The sequence below is a fragment of the Scomber scombrus genome, chromosome 21 (genome assembly GCF_963691925.1).
Source record: "Scomber scombrus chromosome 21, fScoSco1.1, whole genome shotgun sequence".
Lineage (NCBI taxonomy): Eukaryota > Metazoa > Chordata > Actinopteri > Scombriformes > Scombridae > Scomber > Scomber scombrus.
The window spans coordinates 20,227,961-20,255,564 of NC_084990.1; the positions used below are offsets into that span (position 1 = coordinate 20,227,961).

The following is a 27,604-nucleotide window of genomic DNA, read 5'->3' on the forward strand; positions in this document are numbered from 1 at the left end:
GTTAACAACTCATAGACATCTGAAATGTGACCCGACTACACACTGCTTTTTGTAAGACGTCAAAAGACAAAAAGACACCACTGGTTTAATCTACGGCTGGGTATCGTTAAAAAAATGATGACACCAGTACCAATCCAATTACCCTTAAAGTTACATTAAAGCATTAAATTGCATAAAACGTCACTACTCCTCCACATCTAAATGATTTCACCTCGACTTCACCACCACAGACGGGCCGTAGCTGCTGTAGCAGTGGGCCGATCGCATGTCACATTAAATCAAAGAACTCTTGCATTGATTGGCTGTGAGTATGTCCGTACAAATAGTCATATTTTCTAGTTCTGGGTGCAAAAAGCATCGATTGCAGGTATCGTTGGACGGGAGACGTTTCGATACTACTTGATATCGATTTATGTCGGTCGATACCTTAAATGTATCGAGTACCGATACCAAGCCTTAGTTTCATCTTTAACAATGTGTTGTTAGGAAGGTTACTTTGGAAATATAATAGGTTACAGATTACTAGCTACCCTATTAAAATGTGATATGTAATATAACTGTTTCAACTACTTAATCAAAGTAATGTAACTTATTACATTTGATTACTTATTTTAATTTTCTAACAAATGTTTTCAGCTGTTAGTGTAAATGTTCCCATTTAAGCACCAAAATCTAAGTTCAGGTGTTTTTCATGGATACTGACATGATTTATAAGGGAGATCATTTCTTATAAAGCAACATTTATCTCTCATTTGAAAATGTATCATTAGTTCATGTAGATTTTGTAATATAAAATATTTTATTTAAAGTCTGGCATGGGTTTAATTGGTACTGTGACACCATTTAAACCCACGTCATGATTTATTTACAAAATATAGAAAAATATTGATTTCGAAGAATTAAAAACAGAAATATATGTATTCAATAACATGTTAAATATTAAAACATTTGGAAAAAACCCTCCTGAGCAAAATCTTAAAGGTCTACCTTCAGATGTAACCTCCTTTGTAATCATTTATTTTCATAAATAACTATAATTTAATGACACTTTTCCCCCCTCAGTTACATTTATTTTTTAATTAAATAATGTAACACTGTTACACCTAATTAGTTACTCCCCAACACCAGTTGTATTTTAAAAAGCTTGTAATATTATCCATTGTGTCACATCTTAATCTGAAAAGTGACTAAAGCTGATAAATAAATGTCGCAGAGTGGAAAGTAGGAATATTTTTTATTTTAAAGTGTAGTGTAGTGGGAGTATAAAGAAACATCAAATGGAAATACTTTGGTAAAAATAAGAATTTACTTCAATTTACCTCAAATTGTAGTCATTTCTCTTCTTGTCATTTCATTTTGAAACCCTTAACCGGATGTGTCTCATCATCGTGCTGCTGGCTTGACTCTGCTCTCTCAGCTCGCTGCATTCCTCCTCTCTCTGCTCGATAGGCACACAGAAAGAAAAGAGAGGGGGAGCACAGAGAAAAACACAGCTTATTATTTCACTATCGACGAGCTGGATTTTTAAAAATACATCTTAATAAACCTGAATGGACTCACACGGGACACATATGTGACCAAAAACCGGAGCAAGGAAAACAGAAATAACCACGTCAAGACTGCACCTTTGGACCTATACAAGCACGACAGGAGAGAGAAAAGAGAAAGAGAAAAAAAGGCTTGTTTTTCTTTTTTTAGAATGACTGGAGTTTCAGGTTCAGCTATGGAGAAGCAGCTTTGGTGAAACAGCCTCTTCATTTATATATATATATATATATATGTATAGATAAATAAATATATAGGCTATATATTTATATATATATATATATACATGAAAGAGGATTTGCAAGATGGCTGATGACAGCTACCCCTACTAACAAGGACAGAAAAAAAGCGACGTCCCCTTTAAGATCAGGAGGGTTACATATTTTTTGCTATTTTGTATCAGTTTTGACATAATTATGATACAATTTGTGTTAAAAAACGTCGGTCCTCGTCTGGTAAAAAGCTTAAAATCTTAATCTGTTGTTACCTGTGTTGGTGGTAGAAAATGGTGAGGTGACGTTAATGGTGAATTTCTTTTTTTTTTACTACACGGTTTTAATCGAGATAAAGAAGTAAAACCAAAAAAAGAAGATTATAAAATATGTTGTTGGTTAAAGGCTGAGGCGATTAGAAAAGGTGGACACCAAAGTGTGTGAGGGAGACAGAGAGAGAGAGAGAAAGAGAGAGAGAGAGAGGGGAGAAAAACGCTGATTAATAATAGTAATAATGTTTTAAAAGAGAGAGAAAGAAAGAAAGAAAGAAAGAGAGAGAGAGAGGGGGATATTTGATAGATGTGTTTGGCGACAGTAGCCAACATTCCTGCGGATCCTAAAACCCTTTGTTTTGTGCGCAGGAGCCGGACCCAGACTATTAAAAACGATTAACTATGCAGTAAACAGCCCTCGAAAATGATGGCCCCGGCTCTGATTTTCTATTTAATGAGATTATAAGGCCTTTTGTTGTCGACAGAAAACTGGCAGAGAGGGAGAGAGAAAGAGAGAGAGAGAGGAAAAAAGAAGAAGAAGAAGGAGCCGAGGCCTTGTGTACAGATATGCGAGCTGTGCCACATAGCAGGCGTTTATATATATTCATCCAATAAGAGAAATTGTCGCTTTTTTATGTCCCCCCCCCCTTAAAAAATGAAGGGCTTGAGATCTGTACATGTGTAAAAATATGTGCTGTTTTTTGTTAGTTTTTTTGTTTTAATGTTGTCGTCTTACAGCCAAACCTCGTCGCTGTTTATGTGTGTGTAATTGAATTGCTGAGGGGGGTTTTTTGGGGATGGAGGCTCCCTCTGATACTTATTTATGATTCAGCGGACAAAAGCATTGCGCTGCGTTGTGATTAGTGAGGGATTCATGCGTCCTTGAGAGTCTGATTCAACACATTCAGGTTTAAAAAAAGGAAAGAAAGGCTCTCTGTGTGTTAGGCTTATGTATATATGTGTGTGTGTGTGTGACCAAGTAATCAGGGTGTGGACCTTTCTCATGCCTTTTTCATGCGTTTGGTGGTCTTGAATTGGTCCTCAGTCAATCATAACCCGGACTGTGAAGTCAAGGAAGCTCTGAAAGGTAAGGGAAGGGCCCAGGAGCCGACAGGAGAGAGGAGAGAGGAGGAGGAGGGTGGTAGTGGTGCTGGTGGGGGTCAAGTGTCTTTTATTTCTCTCATGTGCTATACACAGATTGATTCACCTCACCGATCATTGAAGTAACAGTGTAAGATATTTAGTTCTCTCTGTGTGCCTTGTTTGCATTTCATGGTTTACCTGTAGCTGACAAGGCTTTTTAGCTTCCTGTAGGCCTGCACACACACACATATATACATAAACACACACACTCACACAGAGGAGCTTTAAAGGCAGGCCTAGTGTGTGTGTGTGTCTGTGTGTTGGTGTGTGTGTGTGAGGGTGATTTAGAGGAAAGGAAAGCACCGTTTACTGTAATCTGTATAACGTCAGCCCCTGCTGTGTGTGTTGAAATCACCAAGGTGTTGTCATCCTCGCCTGAAGCCTTCTCTGGTCAATTTCTTCTGGAATTTGCCTTCATGCTGCAGCAATAAGCAATACTCGTCATCTGTCAGGGAGTCTCGTCTGATTTTTGGATTGAAATACACAGACTTAATCTTTCAGGACGCCATCGGGTTTGTTTTGTTTTTGTTTTTTGTTTTGCAAATCTTTTTTCTCAAGAGATTTTGAGAGTGTCAGGTTTCCTGTGTGCTGAGGGACAGAGAGTCAGAGAAGTGGAGAACAGAGTTAGTGTATGCCTGCCCGCACCATGATGGCCTCTGACATGGCTGAGACGTGGAGGAACTGTTTTGAGGAGGAGCTCATCTGCCCCATTTGCCTGCACGTGTTCTCAGATCCCATCCAGCTGCCTTGCAAGCACAACTTCTGCCGGGGCTGCATCAGCGAGGCCTGGGCCAAAGACTCCTCGCTGGCCCGCTGCCCTGAGTGCAATCATGCTTACACGCAGAAACCCAGCCTGGAGAAGAACCACAAACTGTCCAACATAGTCGAGAAGTACAACGCCCTGAGCGTGGAGAAAGCCACCACGCCGGCGTTGCAGTGCATCCTGTGCCGCCGAGGCCCGCCGCTCCCAGCAGTGAAGGTGTGCCTGCGCTGCAACGCCCCGTGCTGCCAGTCCCACGTCCAGACACACCTGCAGCAGCCCTGCTCAGCCCTTGGGCACCTGTTGGTGGAGGCGGAGGCGGTGAAGGCCTGGACCTGCCCGCAGCACGACGAGTACAGGCTGTACCACTGCGAGGCCGAGCAGACGGCGGTGTGTCAGTACTGCTGCTTCGCCCGATGCCACCCGAGCCACGGACACGCCGTCACTGACGTGGAGCTGAGACGCAACGACATAAGGGTAAGAATAATTATACTTCTATACTTCTATGAATAAAGCTGCCTATGCCTTCCACATGCATTCAACAGACACATGCCAGCAGGATGTTGTCATGCTCAGAAACAAAAACACAGCTAGTTTAGCTTGCAAGAATTTGTCAATTCATCACTGATCAATAAGTATTGGCTAAGTGCCCACTCAGGTACCAAAATGCAGCTTTGTGCATTCATACCAGCTCCACACAAGCCAGTGAGGTAATTTTAATCCACTGTGTGACTGTCCATCAGACATCAGAACAAAGGAGATCATTTAATGTAGATTTTTACCACATTAAAGACATTAGGTGGTGGTTTTTGGGTGAAAAGCTGCTATGATCTGCTCTCAGTCATTAAATGTGTTTTTTAGCAAATCAGTTTACTCAAATGCAGAGTCGTCTGTATTAAGAAACAATTGCATCTCGAGTGTTTTTCAGCGCCTTTGTCGGAGTCTATCTTCCAGTCTGTGTATTTTTCAGTTGTGATCCATTCCCGCCTGTTCTCATCTGTTGGAATGACAAACAATGCTGTTGAGGGTGGAACAATGAGGGGCCCTCAGAGGGCCTTATCTCCCCAGCACAGGTGCATCCTAGCTCAGGGATCGCCAGTTGTGAAGGGGGGGCGGTGGGAGTGGAGACGAGGGGAAGGGGGATTAGAGTGATTCGTCACTTGATTCTGCGGTCTACTTGGGTTTTCTTATTAACCTCTTCCCTTCCTGGGGGTTTGGTGTTCGCCGCTGTGCTCGAGCGGAGGTCGGTTTGGTTTCCATCCTGTTTTTTGGTTTTTTGTTTCTTTGTTCTTTAAAGGGGTGTGTGACAGGGTGGTTTAGTCATAGGAGAACCATGAGGGCATCACTTCTGACTGACTCATGTTGATCACCCAACACCCTGTTTGGCTGTCAACCTCGTCATACCTGGGTGTGCTTCTTGCTGGTAATGCTATGACTCAGCTTCATGTATAGTTAATCAGTTGCCTGGGGCGCAGGAAGGGCCACTGGGTGGGACCTGGCCTGAATTTAAAGGCTGTATTAGTAAAATCCGTCACATTTACAGCTTTTCGTACATTATCTATAATCAGGCTGCACGACACTGTGAGCCTGATTAATTCTGGATGTCTGACCCCGATAAAGACAGCGATATTTTATCATATTTCATCCGATATTAATCGTTTTTAAGCAAAAACGTATCACATAAATAAACATTTTTTAAAAGGATCCCTTAAATTTGGATTTTTATATGAGGAAAATAATCTTTTAATAACATCCTGACATTGATTGCAACGATATCAACCAGCCTTAATCCATAAAACCTTTTAGATCACATTCCTCCTCATGTGAGTGGACACTAACCCATCCTCCATGTTGAATGCAATCAAGGAATGCAGAGTGGATCCCCTCCTCCTCCTCTTCTTCTCTCTTTCTCCAAATACACACCACCCTGCAGCCACTCCCTTCTCTTCACCTCTGTCTGCCCCACACCCACCACCACCAGCACCACCACCACCCCCAAATTCACCTCACCAGCTCACACCATCCACCAGCCCCCCCAGGCGAGCTCCGACCTTCCCTCTGGCCCTGAGCTCCTGCTCTGGTGGCTCTGATGGAAAAGACAATGTGGTGAAATGACAGCTAAAAAGCCCCCAACCTCCTCCTCCCCTCTCCTCTCCTCTTTATACCCCCTCGCCCCCATCCCCCCCCAAAGGTATCCCATACATTTTAGTCGCCACCCCCCTCTGGTAAGCTTCGGCTCCTTCGACCCTGTTTTTCCTCTGGCGTCTGCTGGGAGCCTAACTCAATCAATCAGCACAACCAGGTCACAGTCCTGGATCTAACCATGCCAACTGTGTGTGTGTATGTGTATATGTGTGTGTCTGTGCGTGAGAGATATCTAGGGCAGTGGTTCCCAACCATGTGCTACTGAGGCCCAAGAGTATGCATGCAGGTTTTCATTCCTATCAAGCTCCACAGCAGCAGCTGATCATACTGGGAACTAATGATAAAAATCAGCTGTTTGGTAGGAATGACTGGACAGTGGGCTGATAGTGATGATGATGATGATGATGATGATGATGATGATGATGATGATGATGATTGGGGTGGTTGTGTATGTGAACAGACCTTCATCTTGTGGAAAAACAACTGATTATTGACTTGTGGGATTAATCACAGATTCAATCCCATTTCTATCTATCAGATGGATCTACATTGAATTTAGTACTGACGTTCATATTATATTAGAGGATGAATCCTACTGTCTATGGCGATCCCCTCACTCTTCCATTTAGCGCCGTCATCGGTTCAAAAAATAAGATTACATCTACATTAAATTAGCTAAATTCTAAGGCAATGTTTTCATGCTTAAACGACACGAGTATCAACCCTTCCCTGCACGTATCTCCGTCCACATTAAAGCGCCAAAATGGGTAATTCTTCTCCTAACAGGACAAGCACAGGAAACCAGCAAAGAATAATTTATTGCGAGCAGATTACAACAATTTTAGTGAGGGATAAAACGGTAGATAGCTATGTTTAACTGTGAACAAGCTATCAAAGTAGACAATAAAGACTTCAGTGCTCACATGAAGCTTTCAGCCATTGTTGTTGTCGTTTCTTCATTTTCAGTCATGAAAAACAGTGAAATGTCATGCTGTTTTTGTCTCTGATATGACAGCATTTCTATCAAGCTCAGTTATCTCTGTACTTACCTCAACACCATGCCAAGGTTTTTACATTTATACACTGTGGGGGCCATTTTGGTAACGCTGTTTTCAAGGGTTTTAGTCTGATCTGAGGGTCAAAACAGAGAGAAAAAGACAAGGTTACAAATTTAGCCGTATGGACATGTTCTTAAATTGCTGAATACTTATATTTATGACTAAATAATAACATTACCATCACCCTCAGCTTGTATTTAGTGCCAATTAGCAAATGTTAGCAGGTAAACATCATTGTGAACATCAGTATGTTAGCATTAGCATTTAGCTCAAAGCAGCACTGTGTCTAAATGCAGCCTCACAGAGCTGCTAGCATGGCTGCAGGCTCACAAGTCCTGTTTATTTGAATCTAGATCATATTGGCAGCACCGCATTATTCTCTTCTTTACCATCGTTATCCTCGTGCCTCTCTATCACTACATGCTTGAGCTAAGATTATTCATTTTTTTCACATTAAATATTAATAGCATGAAGGATTAGCAAATCTGTGTCAATGATATTCCTGCTGTCAGGCTTGTGTAACATAGGCAGCGACATAAAGGATTGTTGATCTCACATAACGATGTTTTTCATGTTCTTTTTATGGTTTTTATTTATTTATTGTAACCACAAGCTGAGCAGGATGGGCATCTCAGTTTGTCCAGAGCAGGCGTCTGCTCTTCACATGCCATCATCCTCCCAGAAATAACAAGTGTTGTTGTCACAACATTGCTGCAGCTCACAGAGGAGCCTCGACTGAGCGTGTTTTTAGAGGGCAAATAAAGAGCAGAGGAGCAGTAAGAGGAGGTGCACAGAGGAGAGGGGAGTAGAGGGGAGGAGAGCTCCTTATGCCCATTTATCTGTCTCTCTCTGCTCGCTGCCCCCAACGTTAGTCCTCACTCACTAATGCAAACACAAAATAGCTGTTGGTTGCTATGACAGCACTCCCTCCCTCCCTCCTCCCCCACAGGGATTGTGTGTTGGATGGAGACTAAATTAGCCGGCTCCCGGGTTCTAATATCTCCGGCATGGGGAGGGGATGCTAGTGGCAGGCTGAGGTCACAACTTCTCAACAGTTTTAAAGACTTACTTTTCTTGTTTTCTTTCTTTCTTTCTTTCTCTCATTCTTTCTCACCTCTCACAGCAAAGCCTGTTGAGACAGCAGGAGCGCGTGGAGGAACGAGTGCAGGAGATCGAGGAACAGCTTTGCAAACTCGACTCTGACAAGTGTGTGGTGGAGGTACGTTTTTGTTTCGTTTTTTTGCACCTTGCTCCGTGGGCGTAAACACAACTACACACATTTTCATGACACACGTGGAGTTGCGTAACACGGTGTATTGATATTTGTGTGTCCGTGTTCGTGTCTCTGCAGGACAGGGTGTGTGAGCTAAAAGAGGAGGTGCGCCTGCAGTACCAGCGGATGCATCAGCTCTTGGAGGAAGATCTCGGTCGGACACTGGAGGCTCTGGAGCGGGCTCAGGCTCGGTTCTGCCAGGAGAACGCAGCCCAGGTTCTAGCACTGGGAGAGCAGCGCCATGAGGCCCAGAAGCTGCTGAGCTCCATCCACACAGCCTTCAGCAAGGCGGAGGAGCTGAGCTTCATGAAAAACACCAAGCCTGTTAAAATCCTCACAGACAGGTGAGAGAGAAGTTGTTGTTTTTTGCCCCCGGCTCTGTAATAAGCAGGTGATGATGCCAAGAGCAGATGTCTTATCTTGAATTTTGTCTCTTGGCACGTGTTGCAGGTCTCAGGCATGTGTGGGAAGCAGTCTGCCTCCTTACAAAGTGGGGAATCTAAACTCAAAGCTGTTCCTCTCTGAAATCTCCAAAAGAGAGAAGAGCTTGAAGAGAACGCTAGAAGGTACGAACTAAAAACACCCTTTTCAGGTTTGAATCCGGCACATGATAGTCATGAATGTGTTTTTTTATTTTATTGCCACTTATCTCTTATTTCACACCCTCTCTCTCCTCTCCCAGCTCCCCTCACCCCCCCCTCGACCTTCCTGCAGTCTGTTCCTGCTTATCCCAGCGGTCAGAGCTCTGCCTCTGGAGCAGAGAAACGGAAACATTCCACTGCCTTCCCAGAGGGAAACGGAAACGTCGGAAAAAACACCGTTCTGGGTTTCAAAGACTCCTCCACCTCTTCCTCATCTTCTTCTTCATCGTTAGCTAAGCAGCCCTACCTGGGCTCTGGCTCTGCCTCTGGAGAAGGCCAGTCCACCAATCAGCAACCTCTCGGCCCCTGTGGTCCACCTCACATCAGCGAGAGCGGCGGGGCAGGAAGTGGAAGCGGCTCGTTGACCAACCACCACTCTGGCTCCGTGTTCGGCTCCTCCCACTTTCCTCCCGGCGGAAGCGGCTCCTCCCACTCCTCCCAGCAGGCAGTGCTGCCGCAGTACGGCGGCCGGAAGATCCTGGTGTGTACGATGGATAACTGCTACTGCTCTGGAGTGCCCTCGGTGTCGGGCCACCGCAGTCATCCCCCGTACCCGCGCTCGGGCTCTTTCCCCTGGGTCAGCGCTCAAGACTACCCTCCGCCTCCTGGCCTGGCCTCTGGAGGTCCGTCCATGCAGGGCTTGGCAGTGAGGGACTGGATAGACGCCTCACAGACACACAGACATGCAGATTTTTATGGGCTGTATGGGCAACCATCTACAAAGCACTACGTCACCAGTTAACAGAGTAGACACACGCACGCACGCACACACACACACACACACACACACACACACACTTGGATATAAAGACAGGCATCAAGATAGCACACCTTTACTGACTCCATTAACCGGAATAAAATACATCAATACTCTCTGATAAAGCAGTTATACTTACATACATTTAAATTAATGTTTATACACACACGCACACACACGCACACGTACAGACCTAGAACATGTACACACATTCGGGGGCAGGGTTGATCTCTTTGTGTTCATTTTTTTTTCTTTTCTTTATTTTCGGTCAGTGTTTCATGTAGTGTATTATACGTAAAATGCATATACAGCCAACCGCTCACTCTGGCACAACTCAGCTCAGTGTTTTTACACTGAGACACTGAGGAGGGGCTCAAGACGTCCGGATGAGATGCATCTTTTTTTATTTATAGAACAAACAAATTGATAGAAAATGAACTTTTTATTAGAAAATGTTCATGCCTCTTCAAGGCTTCTCACTGAGGCTCGAGGGAAAAGAGATAATACCGTGCAGTGTTGAGCTTTCCAGTTTAGCGTCTCATGTTTCTCTGATATAATCACCCCTCCAGTTGTACTGAGGTCAATTGCCTTATGTTATTAGCATCATATTTTTCTCAGCCCAGCTGACTTTGTTTGATAGATCCTTTAAAGAGGGGCCACGGTCCCTTTTCGTCTCTTGATGTTCTTTTTTGTTTCTCGTCATGGCACTTCCTTTCTTTGCTGAGTTCAGGGATGGATAGTACGGCTTGAACACAAAACGCTCTTCCATGGAACACCCACAAATGCACTTGTGGACGCCTTGTTATGCCTGGACTACAGATGCTGAACCACAGAGGGACATTAGAGCTGCATCTGAAGGGCCGGTTGACCCTGGCCCTCTGAGTTTTTGGGGGGAATTCAGCCCTTATTTCTAGCACTCTTGTTTCTGGAGTGAGAATCCAGTCCTCCCTTCCTGCTGCCAGGCTTCCCACAGGACAGAAAATCTCCTGACAAAGACTGTTTCCATTTAGTAATGACTATGACTTTGTGTTATTTGGTACATTAGTAGGTTTCATGCTTCTCTCAAGAGACCCTTTGATTGCTGAGAAAAAGGCAAAACTGGACAGACCAAACCAATCAAGCATCTGGAGGATCTGATGATGCTGTAATTGTACTTCCTGCAGGGCAAAGATGTCACTTCCTCTCAATAAGCACACAAGCTCTTGGCTTCCTGTTTGCAGCTGTAAGCATGCAAGGAAGAGTTTTTTAAGCACTCAAAAGAAGAACAATAGGGGGGAAAAAACTGTATGCAGTTTTAAAAAAGGAGTGTATCAACGAAAAAAAAAGAAGTGGGAGGATTTTTTTTTTTTCATGAACTTTTTCTAAAAGACTGGACTGCAAGATGTAAGCAATGGTCATCATCCTAAAAAAGGAGCCGTTACAACAGACATTAAAAGAGAAAAAAAAAAAACGACATCAAAGTATCTTTTTTTGTAAATATTTTGTGAAATGGAAAAATTACAGACGTGATTTGGAGAAGGGTTCCAAATAAATGAACAAATTTAAACCGGTCTCTGCTGTCCACTCTGTATATGTGCAAATCCTGTTTTCTCTTGTTGCTAAAAGGACGAGGCTGCAGATATTATATATTTTTATTATTGTGAATAAATCCCGTGAAAAAGACCAAAATCAGCAATGTGTTAGTCAATCTCTCTGAAGACCTGCAGCTGCATTCAGACCCAAAAACAGCTCTGTATTAAAACAATGCGAGGGGCTGCGTTGGTGGTGGCGTGTTGTTTAAAGTACCAGTGAGACAATAAAAACATGATCCAAGAAATCGAGTTGGAAAAGCTACAGATTCAAGCTCCATTCTCTTTCTAGTGCTCTCAGCTCACTTGTGCTCTTTCTTTTTCTCTCGTCTTATTTAAAATGAGTCACAAAGTCATCAGCAAAGTCTAATTTTACTTTTAACATTATCAAACCAAAAGAAATGTCCCAGTAAAGTCTTAGTTCTCCCTCATGTTGTACAGCCAAGCCCAGGGGAACAGCGCCGGACTTTGAAGCCAATTTGACATAGTGGCCAAACCGTGGAATTACAACTTCCGGGGTCCGACCCAGGGGCCCAAAAAGCATTTTCCCACACTCGATCATGGGAAAAGAAGCAGCTGTAAATGGGGGGATACAAATATTTTGGAGCCTAATACCCCCTGTAAAATGAGTTGTTTCACAATCAGAATTTGATCCATTTGGTCCAATTACATCGCAAAAGTCTAGAGGAGCTGCTCGATTGAATTGTTTTATCCTCATTCAAGTTAGCCGGAAGTTATCTGTTAGCTGTCTCAGCTGGCAGACGTCTTTAGGGAGCATGTGCACCACAATATGTTTTCATCTGGGTTATATCTTTACCATGGGAAGTGGCTTTCTGGCTCATGCACCACTGAGCAACCTTCATAGAAATCAACAGGGCTCCACCTCCGAAGCTGTATCCAGTTCTCTTTATACATCCATGTCTACTACGACCTGTCACGATAGCTGCTTTTGTTGCTTTGATTGGCTGTGAGCAAGTCCATGCAAATAGTCATATTTCATAGCTCTGGGTGCAAAAAGGATCGACTGCTGGTATCGTTTGACAGGAGATATTTCGATACTACTTGGTATCTTGGTTTATTTCAGTCAATACTTTAAAATTATCGAGTACCGTTACCCAGCCCTGATCGTAAACTGTATATATTCAGGTTTTTAGACTTTTGGGATTGGACAAAGAAACCATTTAAAGACAAATCCTTGAGCTCTGGGTAGGCCTGTTTGATAACTACATTTGTTAGACGATATATTGTCTCAGAAATAATCGTGATAAACAATATTATCATCATTTAAAGATAATTTTATACCACTGATATAATGTTTATATAATAGCATAATAATTTAAAGGGGGGTCGGATTAGAGAGCGGGTCCTACACTTCTGTCGTTATGGGCCAGGACAGAGTTATTTACCTTTAATTCTTCTGAGGTCTCCACTCAGGACATGCACAGTGAGAAATGGAGGACACTGCTCGCTTAGCCAATGTGACATGTAGCCTCTTAGATGCGATGTGAAGTGTGGCAATATTGAGGTAAAAAAAAAAAGATCAAGGTCATGTCCATGCATCATACGATAAGTCCATATATGGGTGACATCACCCATTGGTTTGTGGACTGCTGCTCGGAGGCCAATAGTTTTAAATCTGAGCAGTGCCATCTTGAAAATGTCAGGTGCATGCCGGGAAAAATAAAAACACGGATTCTACTTATATGGGCATCAGGCGGGGCATGAGGCGCCCTCCTGAACCTGTGAACCAATCAACCTGTCAATCACGACTTAGCCACGCCCTAATGCATACCCTGCTTTATCGTCAAATATAAAATCAGGGAGGGCAAAATTTCACAAATGAACATCATACTGCATTGAAGAAGGCTTTAAACTAGCGATTGAGACCATAAACACATTTTGAAAACGTTTACTGAGGTTAGAAATCAAGTGAGAAGTTGGTGAATTCTCCATTGACTTGTATAGAGACGGAAGTCCTTTTGACACCAAAACGGTCGCCCCCTGGTGGCCTTTTGATAGAATCCGCTCAGAGGACCGGAACTCCCCGCCTGACGATAAGTCGATAATTATTGTGACAAGCCTAATGTGTACAGCCATGCTACATGGAAAACAAGGTAAATGGTAAGTGGACTGTATTTGTACACTGCCACTTTTATTCATATGACCACTCAAAGTGCTTTTACACTTACACACTGATGGCACAGTCTTTGGGAGCAATTTGGGGTTCAGCATCTTGCCCAAGGACACTTCAACATATGGACTGGAGGAGACGGAAATCAAACTGCCAATCTTCAGATTGGTGGACTGCCTCGCTCTACCTCCTGAGACATATCCGCCCCAAACAAGGTTCTTCTTTCCATGGGCGTCTTTGGTCTGTTCGGGGGTTAACATGATTCGCCTCTGCAGCATGACATCGGGTTGGGTTTCAGCAAAAGTTAAAACTGGTTCAACTCCTTCCTGCACTGCCACTGTGGTTTTTTGCTGCACCCCATGTGGTCCCCACTCCAGCAACCTAAACACACTATCCTCTATGGGAATGGCAGGCCTGATGCATTTCATGCATTGCTGGATTTGTTTTAGTTTCCTAAAAGAGTTGGGAAGTTTTTGGCAAATGTTACTCAAACAGGATTAAATTAGTCTGTTTGTTTGGGGACTATTTTCTGACGTGTTTTGGGAGAATTAATGTAAAGGTAGCTTATATTGAAAATGTCAACTTGTACAACTATGTGGCACATTGGTGTGTTGTCACTAGGAGTGTCCACTTTGGTCCAGACTGAAATATCTCAACAACAATTGGATAGATTGAAAATAAAAATTTGGGGTAATCATGTCCCCCTCAGGGTCATAATGCTGCGTTACATTAACCTTGGAAGTTGGAAGTCGGAGCGGGGAATGACGTCACATTCAAGTTTGTATCGTTGCAGTTTAGAAGTCAGAAAACCAGTTCTAGCCAGGTCAACTGTTGGTAGCAATACCAGTTGTAGGAGCCAAAATTTGCTTGTGTTTATGTATTTATTTGGGCTGCACGTATTGCGTCACTTGCGTTGATTGACACATGAGTGTGGCTTCCTCTTATTTTACCTGTTCACTTGGGTGACAGTGGGAGTTTTAGACAAAGGGGGGTTAAACAAAGGGCTCCGATATTTGCTGTTGACTGTCATCATCATCACAATATACACACATCGTATCACATCAGGTACTATGTAATAATTTTTAAGTAAGTCTTTTTTGTCTCTTAGTGGCCTTTTTTGTTGGAGAGTAGTCACTACGCCAGTTGTTAAAACACATTTTGCTGTATTTTACACGTACAAACATCACGTCCATATGTCGACAGATAGAAGTTGGACAGTGCTGTGTGTACGACTCATTTAATGAGACACAAATTATACAAAACAGGATATTAATACAACTTTCACACAACTTGATGTATGGGGAAACTATCTTGGATTTTGAGGTCAGGGCTGGTGATGTTAATCCTTTCTGATTTTCCGGGTCGGAAATCTGACTTAAATTTCTGACTGGGAATTCGGAAATTCCAACTTCCAAACACAACTGGATTGCACCATAACTTCCCCTGAAAGTCCTTTTCATCAAAACTATTATTCATAATTGATATCCTGCAAAACAAATGAGCCTCAGCTGTACTTTGTGTTTATTTGTGTTCATTTTGACTTAGCATGTAGCTCAAAACACCCCTGAATGTAAAGCCTCTCATACAATGGACGTCTCAAAGGAAGTTATCAGGTTTTTACCGAGGATCAATTCATCATTTGTGTTTTATAGAAAAATAAAGAACATATCACCAGATTGATCCTATAATGTTTGTCCTCACTGGTACTAATACATAATCGCAGCATTGGTTTCATGCTCAGCTATTGTTTTCCATTTCCTACAGTCATCAGCACACAGTCATCTGCTCGGTCTTCATATGACCTTAAAAAAACATGATGTCCTCCCACTTGTACCCTAATATCTCGCAATCTCTTCTGTTGCAATACAAGTACGTGGAAATTATCCCTCTGGCTGCCCTTCTCTCTGTTTGACTGCTTATCTAATTTATCTTTCAGTATGTTTATTTGTCTTATAAGACACATTAAAGAGGACAAACCATTAAAATAACACATTAAATATCTCCGGTGGGGCCTGTGTGTGTGTCTGTGTATATGTATGTTTGTGTGTGTGTGTGTGTGTGTGTGTGTGTGTGTGTGTGTGTGTGTGTGTGTATGTGTGTTTGTGTGTGTGGGTGGAGGTCTGCAGAGAGAAAACAGGATGGAGAGAAAAAGTCTCAAGATGAGTTGTCAGTAAGTCTGTGTGTGTGTGTGTGTGTGTGTGTGTGTGTGTGTGTGTGTGTGTGTGTGTGTGTGTGTGTGTGTGTGTGTGTTCGCCCTCCCCTCAGCCTGATTAAGCTGCTGCATTATTACCTTCACCCACCCAGCACTTCGAGCCTAAATCCCATTCAGACCACAGAGATGATCCACTGTGTTAGAGTGACTGAACAGGAAATAAAATAGATAGATAGATAGATAGATAGATAGATAGATAGATAGATAGATAGATAGATAGATAGATAGATAGATAGATAGATGCCACAACAGCCACCTGACATAAAAAATACAAGCAAAATGCAGAAAAAACTCAAGAAACAAACACGATTAAAGGCTAAATTATATATAAATACACTCACATATCACATATTGATAATCTAGGTGAGAAAATTAAGGTTTTTCAACAATATGTAAAACAAACAAAATCACCTAGATTTTTAGGTACAGTTGCTGCTTTTGAAACATTTTTGGTAATTTATTTATTTACTTGCTTACTTACTTGAGTTAGTTTAGAAGATCGATGCCGCTCTCGTGCCTGTATGAAGCCACAGCTAGGTTAGCTTAGCTTAGCATAGATACTGGAAGCAAGGGGAAACAGTTAGCATGGTAACAAGGTGACAAAAATCGACATACAGGCATCTTTGGCATATAACCAGAGCATTTCTAATAGGAGGAGAACTTCTGGTTGTGTAGGGGGCGCTGGTGAGGTAGTCCAGAATGAATGGGGGCCTATGGAGCTGGAGCCCCAAAATGTAACTTTAATGGTGTAAAAAAAACATTTCTGGCTATTTTCATGATGTTTTCAGTTCAAGCGAAAGAGACGATAGATATAGTTACATTAGATTAGATTTTTGCTGCTTTTTTGTAGTGAAATACCTTTCTGTAAGTATTTGTGGCACCACTTTATGGCATTCAAGCCTGTGTGTGTGGGGAGCAGATTTATTAAGGCCAACATGACTAGTTAGCAGCTATTACATTTGCCAGATCTACATTTGGCTGTCAAACATGAAGATCCTCCTGTTCATTTGACGTCATTTTAAAACTTCTACAGACTCTGGGCGCCATCAAGGAAGGGCGTCGCAATCAACAAAACCGTCTCCCCTGTAAGAGAAAAAACGATAGGGCGTTAGTAGTTTTTCATTTCATTTCTGATATATAATCGATACTATATTTGCAAAAACTAAAATAAAATGTGTGTTTTTATGTGTAGAAGTAGGTGTAAGTAATTATTTTACCCATTTAGCTCCATTCACTCATTCATTGAGGAGTACCTTTGCGAGTTTCTGTACAGTTTTGGTACAATGGCATTAATAGGACGTGAACAGGCTCTCTGTAGAAGGGCTCTGACATTACCAACGTTAAAAACAACATGATCATTTTACACATTTTTGTATGAAAGAAACAAGATATAACGTGTTAACTCGTTAGCTTTCAGACAAACCTAGGCTAGCTGTTTCCCCCTGTTTCCAGTCTTTGTGCTAAGCTAAGTAGGGCTGTAACCATAGACATATGTCTACGGCTGTAACTATGAATTTTTTTCATTACCATGTATTATTTGGTGTATATAGTTATTCAGTCTTTGAAATTAAAGGTTTCCCAAAGGTGCAACCTCAAATGTAAGCCAAAAGATGTTCAGTTTATTATCATAGAAAAATATTCCCATTTTAGAGGCTGTAATGAGAGAATTTTAGTACTTTTTCTTTACAAAAACACTCAAAATGTATCAGAAGAGTTTAATGATTCATTTTATGTAGCTCTAAAGCTTACAGTTCAAACATGAGAGTATTTCCATGAACTATTCCTATCATAGTAAGTTAACGGTGACGTTGTTTTTGTAAACTGTGGTTTTCAAGGTGAGTAAGTAAATTTGAATCAAAGCCAACATGGTGAGGAAATCATTCAAAAGCTCCCAAAAAAAAGCTAAATGGGTGTTGTGGTGAGATTTCTGAGTCATCAACTGTTCTTAAGGTGAACAATGAACTCTTTTTTTATGCCATGTAGTCATTTAGACACATCAGTTTGAGTCTGAATGCCATTTCTTTCCCTCTCATGACAATCAGCAGTTCGTGTACACGTAAAAACAAACATTTCAATCATGTTGCGCCACCCTCGTGTTACTCCCACCTCTTTCCTCTCCTGAGTTGGTGGAAGCTGATTTCTGATGCGCTGCCTTTTTTTCTCACGTCAGCAAACCTCAGTAGAGACAGCGGCAGCCAAGATCCGTGGGGTCGGAGGTGCAGCATAAATTACAGCGCTGCTTTTCTATCTCTCTGTCTTTCTTTCTCTGACACACACACACACACACACACACACACACACACACACACACACACACACACACACACACACACACACACACACTCACAAACACTCCTCTTCTCTTCTGACACACACATTTTCTCACACTTGTGCACACAGCTGCTGAACAGCTGGCTGATCCATGATGAGAGAGAGGGAGGCAGTAATCTGGTTGCCCACGTCTCCGATATGTATCTCTGTCACACACACACACATACACACACACACTGTCTGGCTCCTTTAAATTACCCCCCCCCCACACACACACACACACAAACACACACACACACACACACAGGGAGGGGAAATGCTTTTATCCACTGATAAAACAACCACAGAACTTGTTTGCTCCCTTAAAGGTTTCAAAACAACATGTGCAGATAAAACATTTTTAAAAAACCACACACACACAAAAAAAGAGGAAATTGCCTTTTTGATTTTTGTAGCTGAGCAAGCGACACAGACACTTGATTTTTATTCGGTGGATTTCATTTAAATTTGGTACAGACATTCATGGTCCACAGAGGATGAATCCAGATAACTTTGGTGGTCCCTTCACTTCTCCTTTTGCGCCACGATGAGGTTAAAGTTTGTGGTTTTGAAGGATTGACCTCAAATTTGGAGCATGCATTCATGCTCCCACAAGGATGAATTGCAAGCCATAACACTCTTTAAAGCACCATCATCAGGGTCAAATTTTTCCATTTTTTAAGTAAAATCCCTAGACAGTATATATACTATAAAGAAGGACGTAGTGAGGTTGGCTTTGGAGGCGGTTTAAAGCCCAAAGTTTGAGCTTATGATCCAGTTTGGAGCCCGGATCTTCTAAATGAGGAGAGCAGGGTGCTGCCACTCATGATGTGGAAAATGGAAGACAAAACTAGATTACTGGGAACAGCTAATTTAGGTTAAGTGTGCGGATGTAATCAAATAACCAACATCGAAACACTGCAACAATAATTTGACATAGTGCAGAGAGAGGAGTAGCAGGTGAGCCGACTGTCAATCACACAGCAGACATCACCGCTAGTATAAGTCTTCAAATCTTACAAACAGAGCAATCATTTCCAAAATGACCACCAGCACTTTTATAAGAGGGCCTGAGTTAAAGATTGAGACCAAAATGACTGACTGTAAAAAGAAATGACTGATTTAAAGTTTTTAGAAATACGTTTTTTGAATGGGAGTCAATTGGATCATCATTTCACTTTAACGATAGTTGCTGATTGACTAAAATCTGTGAAAACTAATGACGCTCCCATCGTGCTCAAGCTTTTGTGTTTAGCTCTAATTTACAAATGTTAGCATCAAACTAAGATGGTGAACATGTTTATATATTGCTAAACATCAGCATGTGGGCACAGCTGTAACCTCACAGCACTGACAGCATGGTTATAAACTCTTAAGTCTTTGTAGTATCCTGTATATTTTTCATCAAGCTCAAAGCTATCAATCTTTCAAACGCCTTTATGTTTCACGTGGCTCCGAGGGTGTGTTGTATTTTCCACAGGGCTTTTGTCAGAGGTGATAGAAACATGGAGCGAAGAGCCAGAAATGTGGAACAATATTAGTACATTCTGTCTGTTGGAGAGGAGAGGAAATGCTGGACAATGAGCATCTTTGTGAGAGAAGAAGAGGCTGGCTTGCACGTCTCTGAGGCCCTCTGAATCATTCACATACAATGTTACGCAAAGTAAAAACCACACAGTGCGCTCTGTTCCTACAGCATGCACTCACTGTTCGACATGTAACACCTCTAAATATCTGCTGGACGGTTATTTATGATCTGAATGTGGTCTGTAGATGACGAAGATGGCTTTTTAAAACACACACTGCCTCAAGAAGGGGTTAAAATTATACTCTTAGCTCGACTAATTTTAGAAAGTCGTGTATTGTAAAGTAGAGTTAACCAGAACCACCAATTAAGTGATTCAAATAACAGTGACTGTGTGTAACAGCCTGATGGTGTGAAACTAGTCGTTTAACGAGAGCCACACGAGGAGGTCTTTGAGATAAATGCTAACATCAGCACCCTTTCATGCTCAAAATGACAAAGCTCACATGCTGTTTTTAATCTTAATTACTACTAAACACAAAGCACCACTGAGGCTGATGGGAGGGTCATTTGATAGAAATTTAGGATTCTTCTCAACATGTATTTTCGATTAAAATCAAACTAGAGGAGTCAAAGTGATAATTGGTGATATTAGATTTACTTGTGCATCAAAAAGCGTGATACAAAGCAAACTGAGGCATCCTCTCCTTATATGCCTCTGCTTTCCCTTGTCCATCCTTTCTTTCACATGTTCAGGGATTTAACACCGTTATTTCCCGACCCTTATCCTAATTTAGACTCCATTATATCCAAACGCTTTCTCAAATTACCATTACATTGTTTGACTAAGCTTTAATAACTGATCAATTTCATTATTTCTGGTCTTGACATAGACCTAAAAATTATAAAATATGGCACAAGGCCTTTATTAACTTTGAATCACCATATACTGTTGGTATGCTGTTAACCTTTACATACTGTTTGGGTCAAATTTGACCCGTTTTGACATTTGACAATAAAATAACATTTAAATCATTATTGCTATGTTATATTTTCATGTCTTAGGTAAAAAAAGGACATGATATTGTGTGATTGTGTGACATTTTTATGAGGGGATTCTTCGACCGGGTTAAAATTGACCCATACATTGAGGAATATCAACAGTATGTAAGGGTTAACATGTATGTCTAACAGGTATCCTTCTCTCCATTACAGATTGAGCCATTCTTTCATGTCTGTATATCATTATCATCATTATCACATATTGTGGTTACACTCATGTTATGCCATATTGTAGTATTTAATAATATTGTCATACAAAAGTGATATACTGTAGGAAATCAAACACGACACAAAAATACAGAACATTTTCAACACACAAATTTTGATGGCGCCAAAAAGATGAAGAGTCATCAGGCTTTTTGCACAGAAAGCCGCGAATGTCTGCCGCAAACTTCGTGGCAATCCACTCAATAATTATTAAGATATTTCAGTTTGAACCAAAGTGGTCGACAGGCAGGCTGACAACGCCCTCCGCTAATGTTGCTAAGACAATTAAAAACACATGAAAGACCCATAATGTTGCATTTGGTTGACATATTCCTTCATTACAACAAATAACTGCTGGTTTAGTTTATTCTCAGACTAGATTAAACACTTCCAGGCGTCTCAGAATGAAATCTATCCTTTAATTCGGCTCCTAAACACACACAGAGCCGGTTCTCCACGTCGTACATCTTTAGTGTTCATTCACAGATCTCCATTACACAAACATATGGTAATTTAGTTTTCTGCACATTTTAAACTGCAAATTATTTTCTTTATAAGTAGCTTTACATGCATTATTCAGGTGATTGCTGAAGGGTGATAATCATGTGTATCGGCCTGATCTCGTGCTATGACTCTGGGGAGAATAGCTCCTATTTAGCCGAATGTAGGTGATAATCATGCATAGAAAATAGAGGACATGTGACTATAGCTATATGTGGCTGCTCTCAAGTGACTCTCATAGTAAACCACATACACGTCTATAGGAAGACATAAGCAGCACAGGTGTAACAGCTAATCAGAGACTGAGTGAGCCATACTGCGATAAAGGTTGAGGAAGACCACGCTGCAGTCAGACGGCTGTTTTCAACCCTCTCTCTTCTGTGCAATCAGTGTGACGATACAGGTATGCGGGTGGTCTGATGTGTAACAGCAACCAGCAGGCTTTACATGCCATGGACGTGAATCCTAACTGCACGGCTACTCCTGCTCAGCCCCCAGGCCATGAATCACTTCCCCAGGCAGGCAGATACTGTACAGCACCACCTGCCTGAAGCTCCTGACAGTGAGAACAAACACACAACATTTGAGTTAAGATTTTATTCTTTATTCTGTTAATTTCAAAATATGGTGCTGTCATTTCAAAATTGATAAGTGGCAGAAGAAATATTCAGATCCTTTGATTAAGTAAAAGTATCAATACAGTAAAAGTGTGGAGTAAAATTACAAGTAAAAGTCCTGCATGAAAAATCCTATTTTAGTAAAAGTACTGCAGTATTATGAGTGATGTAGTTAAAGTATTACAGTAAAAGTACTGCAGTATTATGAGTGATGTAGTATGCAGTATTACAGTAAAAAATAGTGGTTTGGTCCCTCTGACTGATATATTATTATATATGACATCATTACATTATTAATAGTGAAGCATCAGTGTTAGAGCAGCATGTTACTGTTGTAGCTGCTGGAGGTGGAGCTAGTTTACACTACTTTATATATCCACAAATGTGTTTTCAGTTTTTGGACTTTTTCCTTAATCTTTGATTTTTGGTGAAATATTGGATCATTTGAACATTTATTGAAATGAAACCATGTGAGAAGTTTAGAGGGGAAAATCACTATTAGGTGGAGCTGTTAACAACTCATAGACATCTGAAATGTGAGCCTGACTACACACTGCTTTAAAAGCTTGTTATATTATCCATTGTGTCAAATCTTTATCTGAAAAGAAACTAAAGCTGTCAAATAAATGTAGTGGAGTAGAAGTATAGCATAATGTGGAAATACTCTAATAAAGTACCTCAAAATTAGTATTTAAGTAAATGTTCTTTCCATCACTGACTATATTCATCCCAACACATTATTAGGCTCTATTCATTGTTCATTCTTAAAGACTGACTGCTGTCTCCCACAGCAGCCTCTTCACTCAAGCTTTAGCTGCTGTCATGAACAGCTGACCCCACCTGCTACAATGTTTGACCACTAAAGCCTGGTTCATCTTACAAACAAAACAAAAAAGACCTCATCCATGATCTGAGTGAAAAATAGTCTGTATTAATCGGATTAATTCATTAATAACTGGACGATTTCTTTAAACACTTTTTTAAATGTTGTTTTTATTCACATACAGTACCTTCAATTCTGGACAGATTACATTCAAGAATATCAAAAAGGAGACGCCTAAAGAGTTAAATTCCATCGCTACCCAAACGTCGCACAAAGAAATGCATCGGGACATACAGAACATATACCTCTGTTAAAAATCTGCCAGCATATATTAGATATGCAAACATTATAGACTATAAAGTACAGCGGGGTAACGTATACTCAATAACATGTGCATAACGTAATATATGAACACGGGGCCGAGCTATTTACACTTGGTCCAAAACAAAAAAATGTAGTTCCTCTTTACCATTTTAATTTGTTTTATACATATTAACATGTACAGTATCATTCTTTTAGTGGGGAGAGAGTCGAAGATAGCCGACATCCGTTTCTCCGACATCCTTTAAAATCACACACACACACGCACACGAGCTACACCGGTTGTTGTTTTTTAAAAGCACTCTAACGCTCTACTTCACCATAAATAAAACAGTTACAAAAATATACCTCACTTCAAACAGAGCCATAGCAGGAAAAATAGCGCTTACAGCCATTGTGGAATGATTTTTAAAAAAGAAAAAAAGAAAACACAAAACATATCAACCTGTAAGAATGAGGTGAAGAAAAAGATGGAGATGGAATGAGGAAGAGGAGGAGGAGGAAGAGGGTGTTGGTTTCCAGGACAGAGTGTGAAAGAGTTTTAAGAACATGCTGGAATTCCAATGAAAGACAGCAGTTTTAATGGGGATGTTTGAGGTTCTGACAGGCTGCGGACGGTGGCTGGGATTGGCTGGGACCGCCGAGGGTGACGTGGGTAGACTGGGTGGAGGGGGGGGGTTGATTTCCTGGTATGGGTTCCCTTTGAAGTTCCCCCTCCTCCTCCTCCTCACCTCCTTACCCTTCCTCTTTTTTTGTGGAAGAAAACATGGGAAGATGTGTGGAAAATTAGTAAACATCAGCGATACAGGAAATGCAGAAAGTTAAAAACTCCAAGTCCATGTTGGATTAGTAGTGTGTGTACATTCACAGGTATATCCCATCGTATTAAGGCTCAGGAGGGCGCATGTGTGTCAGTGTGCATGTATGGGGTGTGTGTGCTGCAGCTGTTCCTCCTGAGTAGTAGAAGACTAGAAGCAAAGCTACTTTTTCTTGGAGTTGACGCTCTTGCAGACCCAGTTCATGCCCTCCTGGAAGAGAATTAAAGAGAAACAGCAGGATGGTGAGAATCAGGAAACAATGATGAGGCAAAATAAAAGGGGGGAGAAAGAAGTTTGAGTTGGACGCTCACCTGAATCCCTTCACCGGTGAGCGCGGAGCAAGACTGGATCTGCCACATGCGATCCCGGATGGTGTGCAGGTTCAGACCCTCAGCGATCTCAGAGGCCGGGGCGGCTGTCAGCAAGTCCTGCTTGTTCGCGAAGATCAGCACAGGAACGCCGCTCAGCTTCTCCTCATCCAACAGCTCGGCCAGCTCCTGCAACGCAACACACACATGGGTCAGTGACAAATAAGGGTTGGCAAGATGAGCAGTTCAAAAATATCTTAAAGAATGTATTAAAAGTAGCATACGGTTCATTTTGTATTTTTGTTGGTTTCATTTCATTTGAAATGACATTTGCACCATTTATTACCAAAAGTAAGACTGAATGCTCCTGAAAATGTCAAATGGTGTAACCACAAAAGAATGATAAATATTTGATCCACCTACAGTGTATTTAAGTGCACTTATACAAATAATCACTTCATTTTAAAACATCAAGTGAAAAGAATATATTTTTTAATGTATTTCTACATTTAAATTTTGTCAGTATTGAGCAGGACGTATCCTTAAAACAGCCTTTTTTTCTAAATAATTGTGTTACAAATGATGTAAAATTTGCGGGGAAAAACACTGTTGCGTTGCTAAAGAGGATTTTATTTATTCTGCATTTTAGTTCACATTTATTTTCCTGTATATAATCAGATTTTTATGGAAAAATACTGGTTACACCAATTGACACTGGGTTACACCACGTCATTGACCAGCACACACATACATACACTTAAACTGCCCGTATTATGACTTCAATTTTTTTTTAAAGTCCCATGTTTTGACCTGATAAAATATTAAATAAGTGCAATACTAAATGAAACTAAAATAAATAAAATATAACACACATTCAGATAATGGAAATAATAATTAGTTGCAGCCCAACAGTATTATGCTTTATTGCTCTACATACCTGTCCAGTTTCCTCAAACCTCTTTCTGTCAGCACTGTCGATCACATAAATCTGAAACAAGACAGACGTTTTTTCTGGTTAGCATGAGCATCAGATCCTCCAAAAATGAATGGATCAAAACTGCAAGGTTTAACTTTACTAGATAACAAAGCTTCCACTGCTCACCAGCACATCAGTGTTTTCAAAATAGTTTCTCCAGTACGGCCTAATCTTCCTCTGGCCTCCGATGTCCCAAACATTCAGTTTAAAACCCTGAGACTGGACGCTCTTGATATTGAAACCCTGGAGAGAGAACATAAAACATCAAGAGGAAGAAGATATGATCTCCATTTGCTCGCAGAACGAGGGGGAAGTCTATCTGCTCCAAAGTGAAGTATATTTACTCTGTGTGCATATCAATCAGTCTTTATTTATATAGCGCCAAATCACAACAAAAGTGTTAGGGGTTACCTCTTATAGGTGAGCTTTTAAGATAAGCCCAGAGTGGGTTTCTACTTCACTCGCACATGTGTTTTAATTTTATTTTACTATTTTTCTGACTTTTATTTCATAAATGTTCAAAAAAACCCAATAAACCAATATTTTATATCTAAGATGATATCTATAAAGTATCAAGATATCAATATAATATCAATATTTATTGCCCAGCCCTAGAAAAACTCTTCTTTAACGGGAAGAAACCTCAAGCAGAAGCAGGTTTTAGGTGGGCGACCATCTGCTTTGACCGGGGGAGAGAAGGAGAAATAAAGAGGAGAGGGGAGAAAGGGAGAAGAGGGAGAGCTCCAGACAGCCACAAAGTCTAAACATCAATGCTCCCCAGGCTACCTATGAAACAACAGAGCACAGACAACTCTGGAGAAAAAGATATGAACCTTTTTTCCCCCTTTTGCATACCTGTGTGGGGGTGATGTGGCTGATATCCTCAGATGCCAGCTGCTTGAGCAGGGTGGTCTTCCCTCCGTTATCCAGACCCAGCAGCAGTATCCTCACCTCCTGGTCTGGTGTGCTCTTTAGCTTACGCAGGATGGACAGCAATCCCTGTAATAAAAGAGTGAGAAAACAATATTAAAGTAAAGACAGGAGGGGTGCAGCATCTCTCTGCAGGCCGTGCAAGTGCATGAGCTCCTATAACAGCACCTATAAATGAAGGATAAACAGCAGATCAGGAGAGAAAAGAGTCACAACATTTACTTTGGTTTTTACTGAAGCTTGCAGGCTGCTTATTTCAGCGTGAGGCCGGTGAACAGCACGTAAACAAGGGGCTAAACACAGCTAATTTGCTAAGCTAATCTCTCCCTCCTGATGTCTGCACGAAGCAACTACAAGGCAGCTTTTTTTGCAGTTTAATATATTTATTTTATCGGTAAGTTGCGGACAGCAGGAGACATTCACCCGTAAATACACCACAGGCAGCGTCACTTAAGGCTGATATTTGCACATTTGGAGCCTGATGTTGAGAGTTAAAGGCTAATTATTGCGATAAATTAGACTCACCATCTTGTTGCTTTCTCTCGCTTGGAGACGCCGCCGAGGGTTACTAAGGGGGCTGACGTCAGACGCACAGCTACGCACAGCTACGTACAGCTACGTACAGCTACGTACAGCTTTTTTTTTCACAGTTTATTAACAACACAAAAATATTCCAAAATAAAATAACAAAAAAACAGTAGCAAATAATAATAATATTTTTCGGTTTTGAGAAACTATTTTTTTAATTAACTTAGCTGGTTGCTGCTTTTATGCTTTTATTTTATGATGATTTATGTTATTTTATTTTTTGTAATCTTTCTTTAATATTGATGCCTTTACTTTGTAGCACTCTGAGATTTGCTTCAAATTTAAAGTGCATCACAGAAAGTCTAAAATTCATCATGAAACAAGTTTTGTTTGCAAGACACTGATGAAATCAGGCATTATTAATATGATGTTTTGCCATAAACACACTTTACAGCTTTATAAAATACTTCACTGTTGTACATTCAAAAGTAAGACCAAACTTTCTGTAACAGGGACTCCAGACTGAGGAGACTGGAGTCCAAAAGTTACTTGAATGAGTCTAGACATAAAGTAAACGAGAACATAATAAAATAATATTAATTTAACTGAATTTAAAATGTTTAATTTAATGTAATTATTTATTCGAATTGAATTTGTTTTTATGTTTTTTTTAATTTTATTCTTCTTTTAAAATTATTATTATTAATTTATTTTGAATTTATATTATTTTTTATCACATATTTGTTTAATTTTAATTTATTTTAAAATTAATTTTATATACAAATATTGAATTTTTTTTGTATGCTTTATTTTTGTAAATTTAATTTGTATTTTATTCTATTTTATATTTAGTTTTATATTTCTATTTTATATCACTTTCATTCCATTGTCCGTGGTGTCATGATAAATAAAGTCTTTACAAAAAACTATGGAGGACTACTTTAGCTTTTAGCTCTGCGGA

The 27,604-nt window shown here is 40.8% G+C and overlaps 2 protein-coding genes across 2 annotated transcripts; one reads left to right on the forward strand and one right to left on the reverse strand.

The window, feature by feature from the left end:
- Positions 1-1,416: 1,416 nt before the first annotated feature.
- On the forward strand, positions 1,417-11,670 carry trim8b (tripartite motif containing 8b). Its single transcript, XM_062442372.1, has 5 exons — positions 1,417-4,409; positions 8,259-8,354; positions 8,487-8,752; positions 8,859-8,974; positions 9,091-11,670. Exons 1-5 carry the CDS (start codon positions 3,804-3,806, stop codon positions 9,789-9,791), a joined length of 1,785 nt encoding a protein of 594 aa, XP_062298356.1. The 5' UTR covers positions 1,417-3,803; the 3' UTR covers positions 9,792-11,670.
- Positions 11,671-22,912: 11,242 nt separating this feature from the next.
- Positions 22,913-26,696, reverse strand: arl3b (ADP ribosylation factor like GTPase 3b). Its single transcript, XM_062442309.1, has 6 exons — positions 26,641-26,696; positions 26,041-26,184; positions 25,312-25,428; positions 25,147-25,197; positions 24,213-24,398; positions 22,913-24,111 (listed from the first exon to the last, which is right to left on the reverse strand). Exons 1-6 carry the CDS (start codon positions 26,641-26,643, stop codon positions 24,064-24,066), a joined length of 549 nt encoding a protein of 182 aa, XP_062298293.1. The 5' UTR covers positions 26,644-26,696; the 3' UTR covers positions 22,913-24,063.
- Between the last annotated feature and the right edge of the window lie 908 nt (positions 26,697-27,604).

What these genes read in the sequence shown, in the direction of transcription:
- arl3b (XM_062442309.1), bottom strand. An exon ending in GCCACATCACCCCCACACAG is followed by an intron (nt 25,429 to 26,040) that starts GTATGCAAAAGG and finishes TTCTCTCTCCAG; the next exon opens with GGTTTCAATATCAAGAGCGT. An exon ending in TTGAAAACACTGATGTGCTG is followed by an intron (nt 25,198 to 25,311) that starts GTGAGCAGTGGA and finishes GTCTTGTTTCAG; the next exon opens with ATTTATGTGATCGACAGTGC.
- trim8b (XM_062442372.1), top strand. Translation starts at nt 3,804, where the DNA reads ATGCCTGCCCGCACCATGATGGCCTCTGACATGGCTGAGACGTGGAGG. An exon ending in TGAGACGCAACGACATAAGG is followed by an intron (nt 4,410 to 8,258) that starts GTAAGAATAATT and finishes CACCTCTCACAG; the next exon opens with CAAAGCCTGTTGAGACAGCA. An exon ending in GTTAAAATCCTCACAGACAG is followed by an intron (nt 8,753 to 8,858) that starts GTGAGAGAGAAG and finishes CACGTGTTGCAG; the next exon opens with GTCTCAGGCATGTGTGGGAA.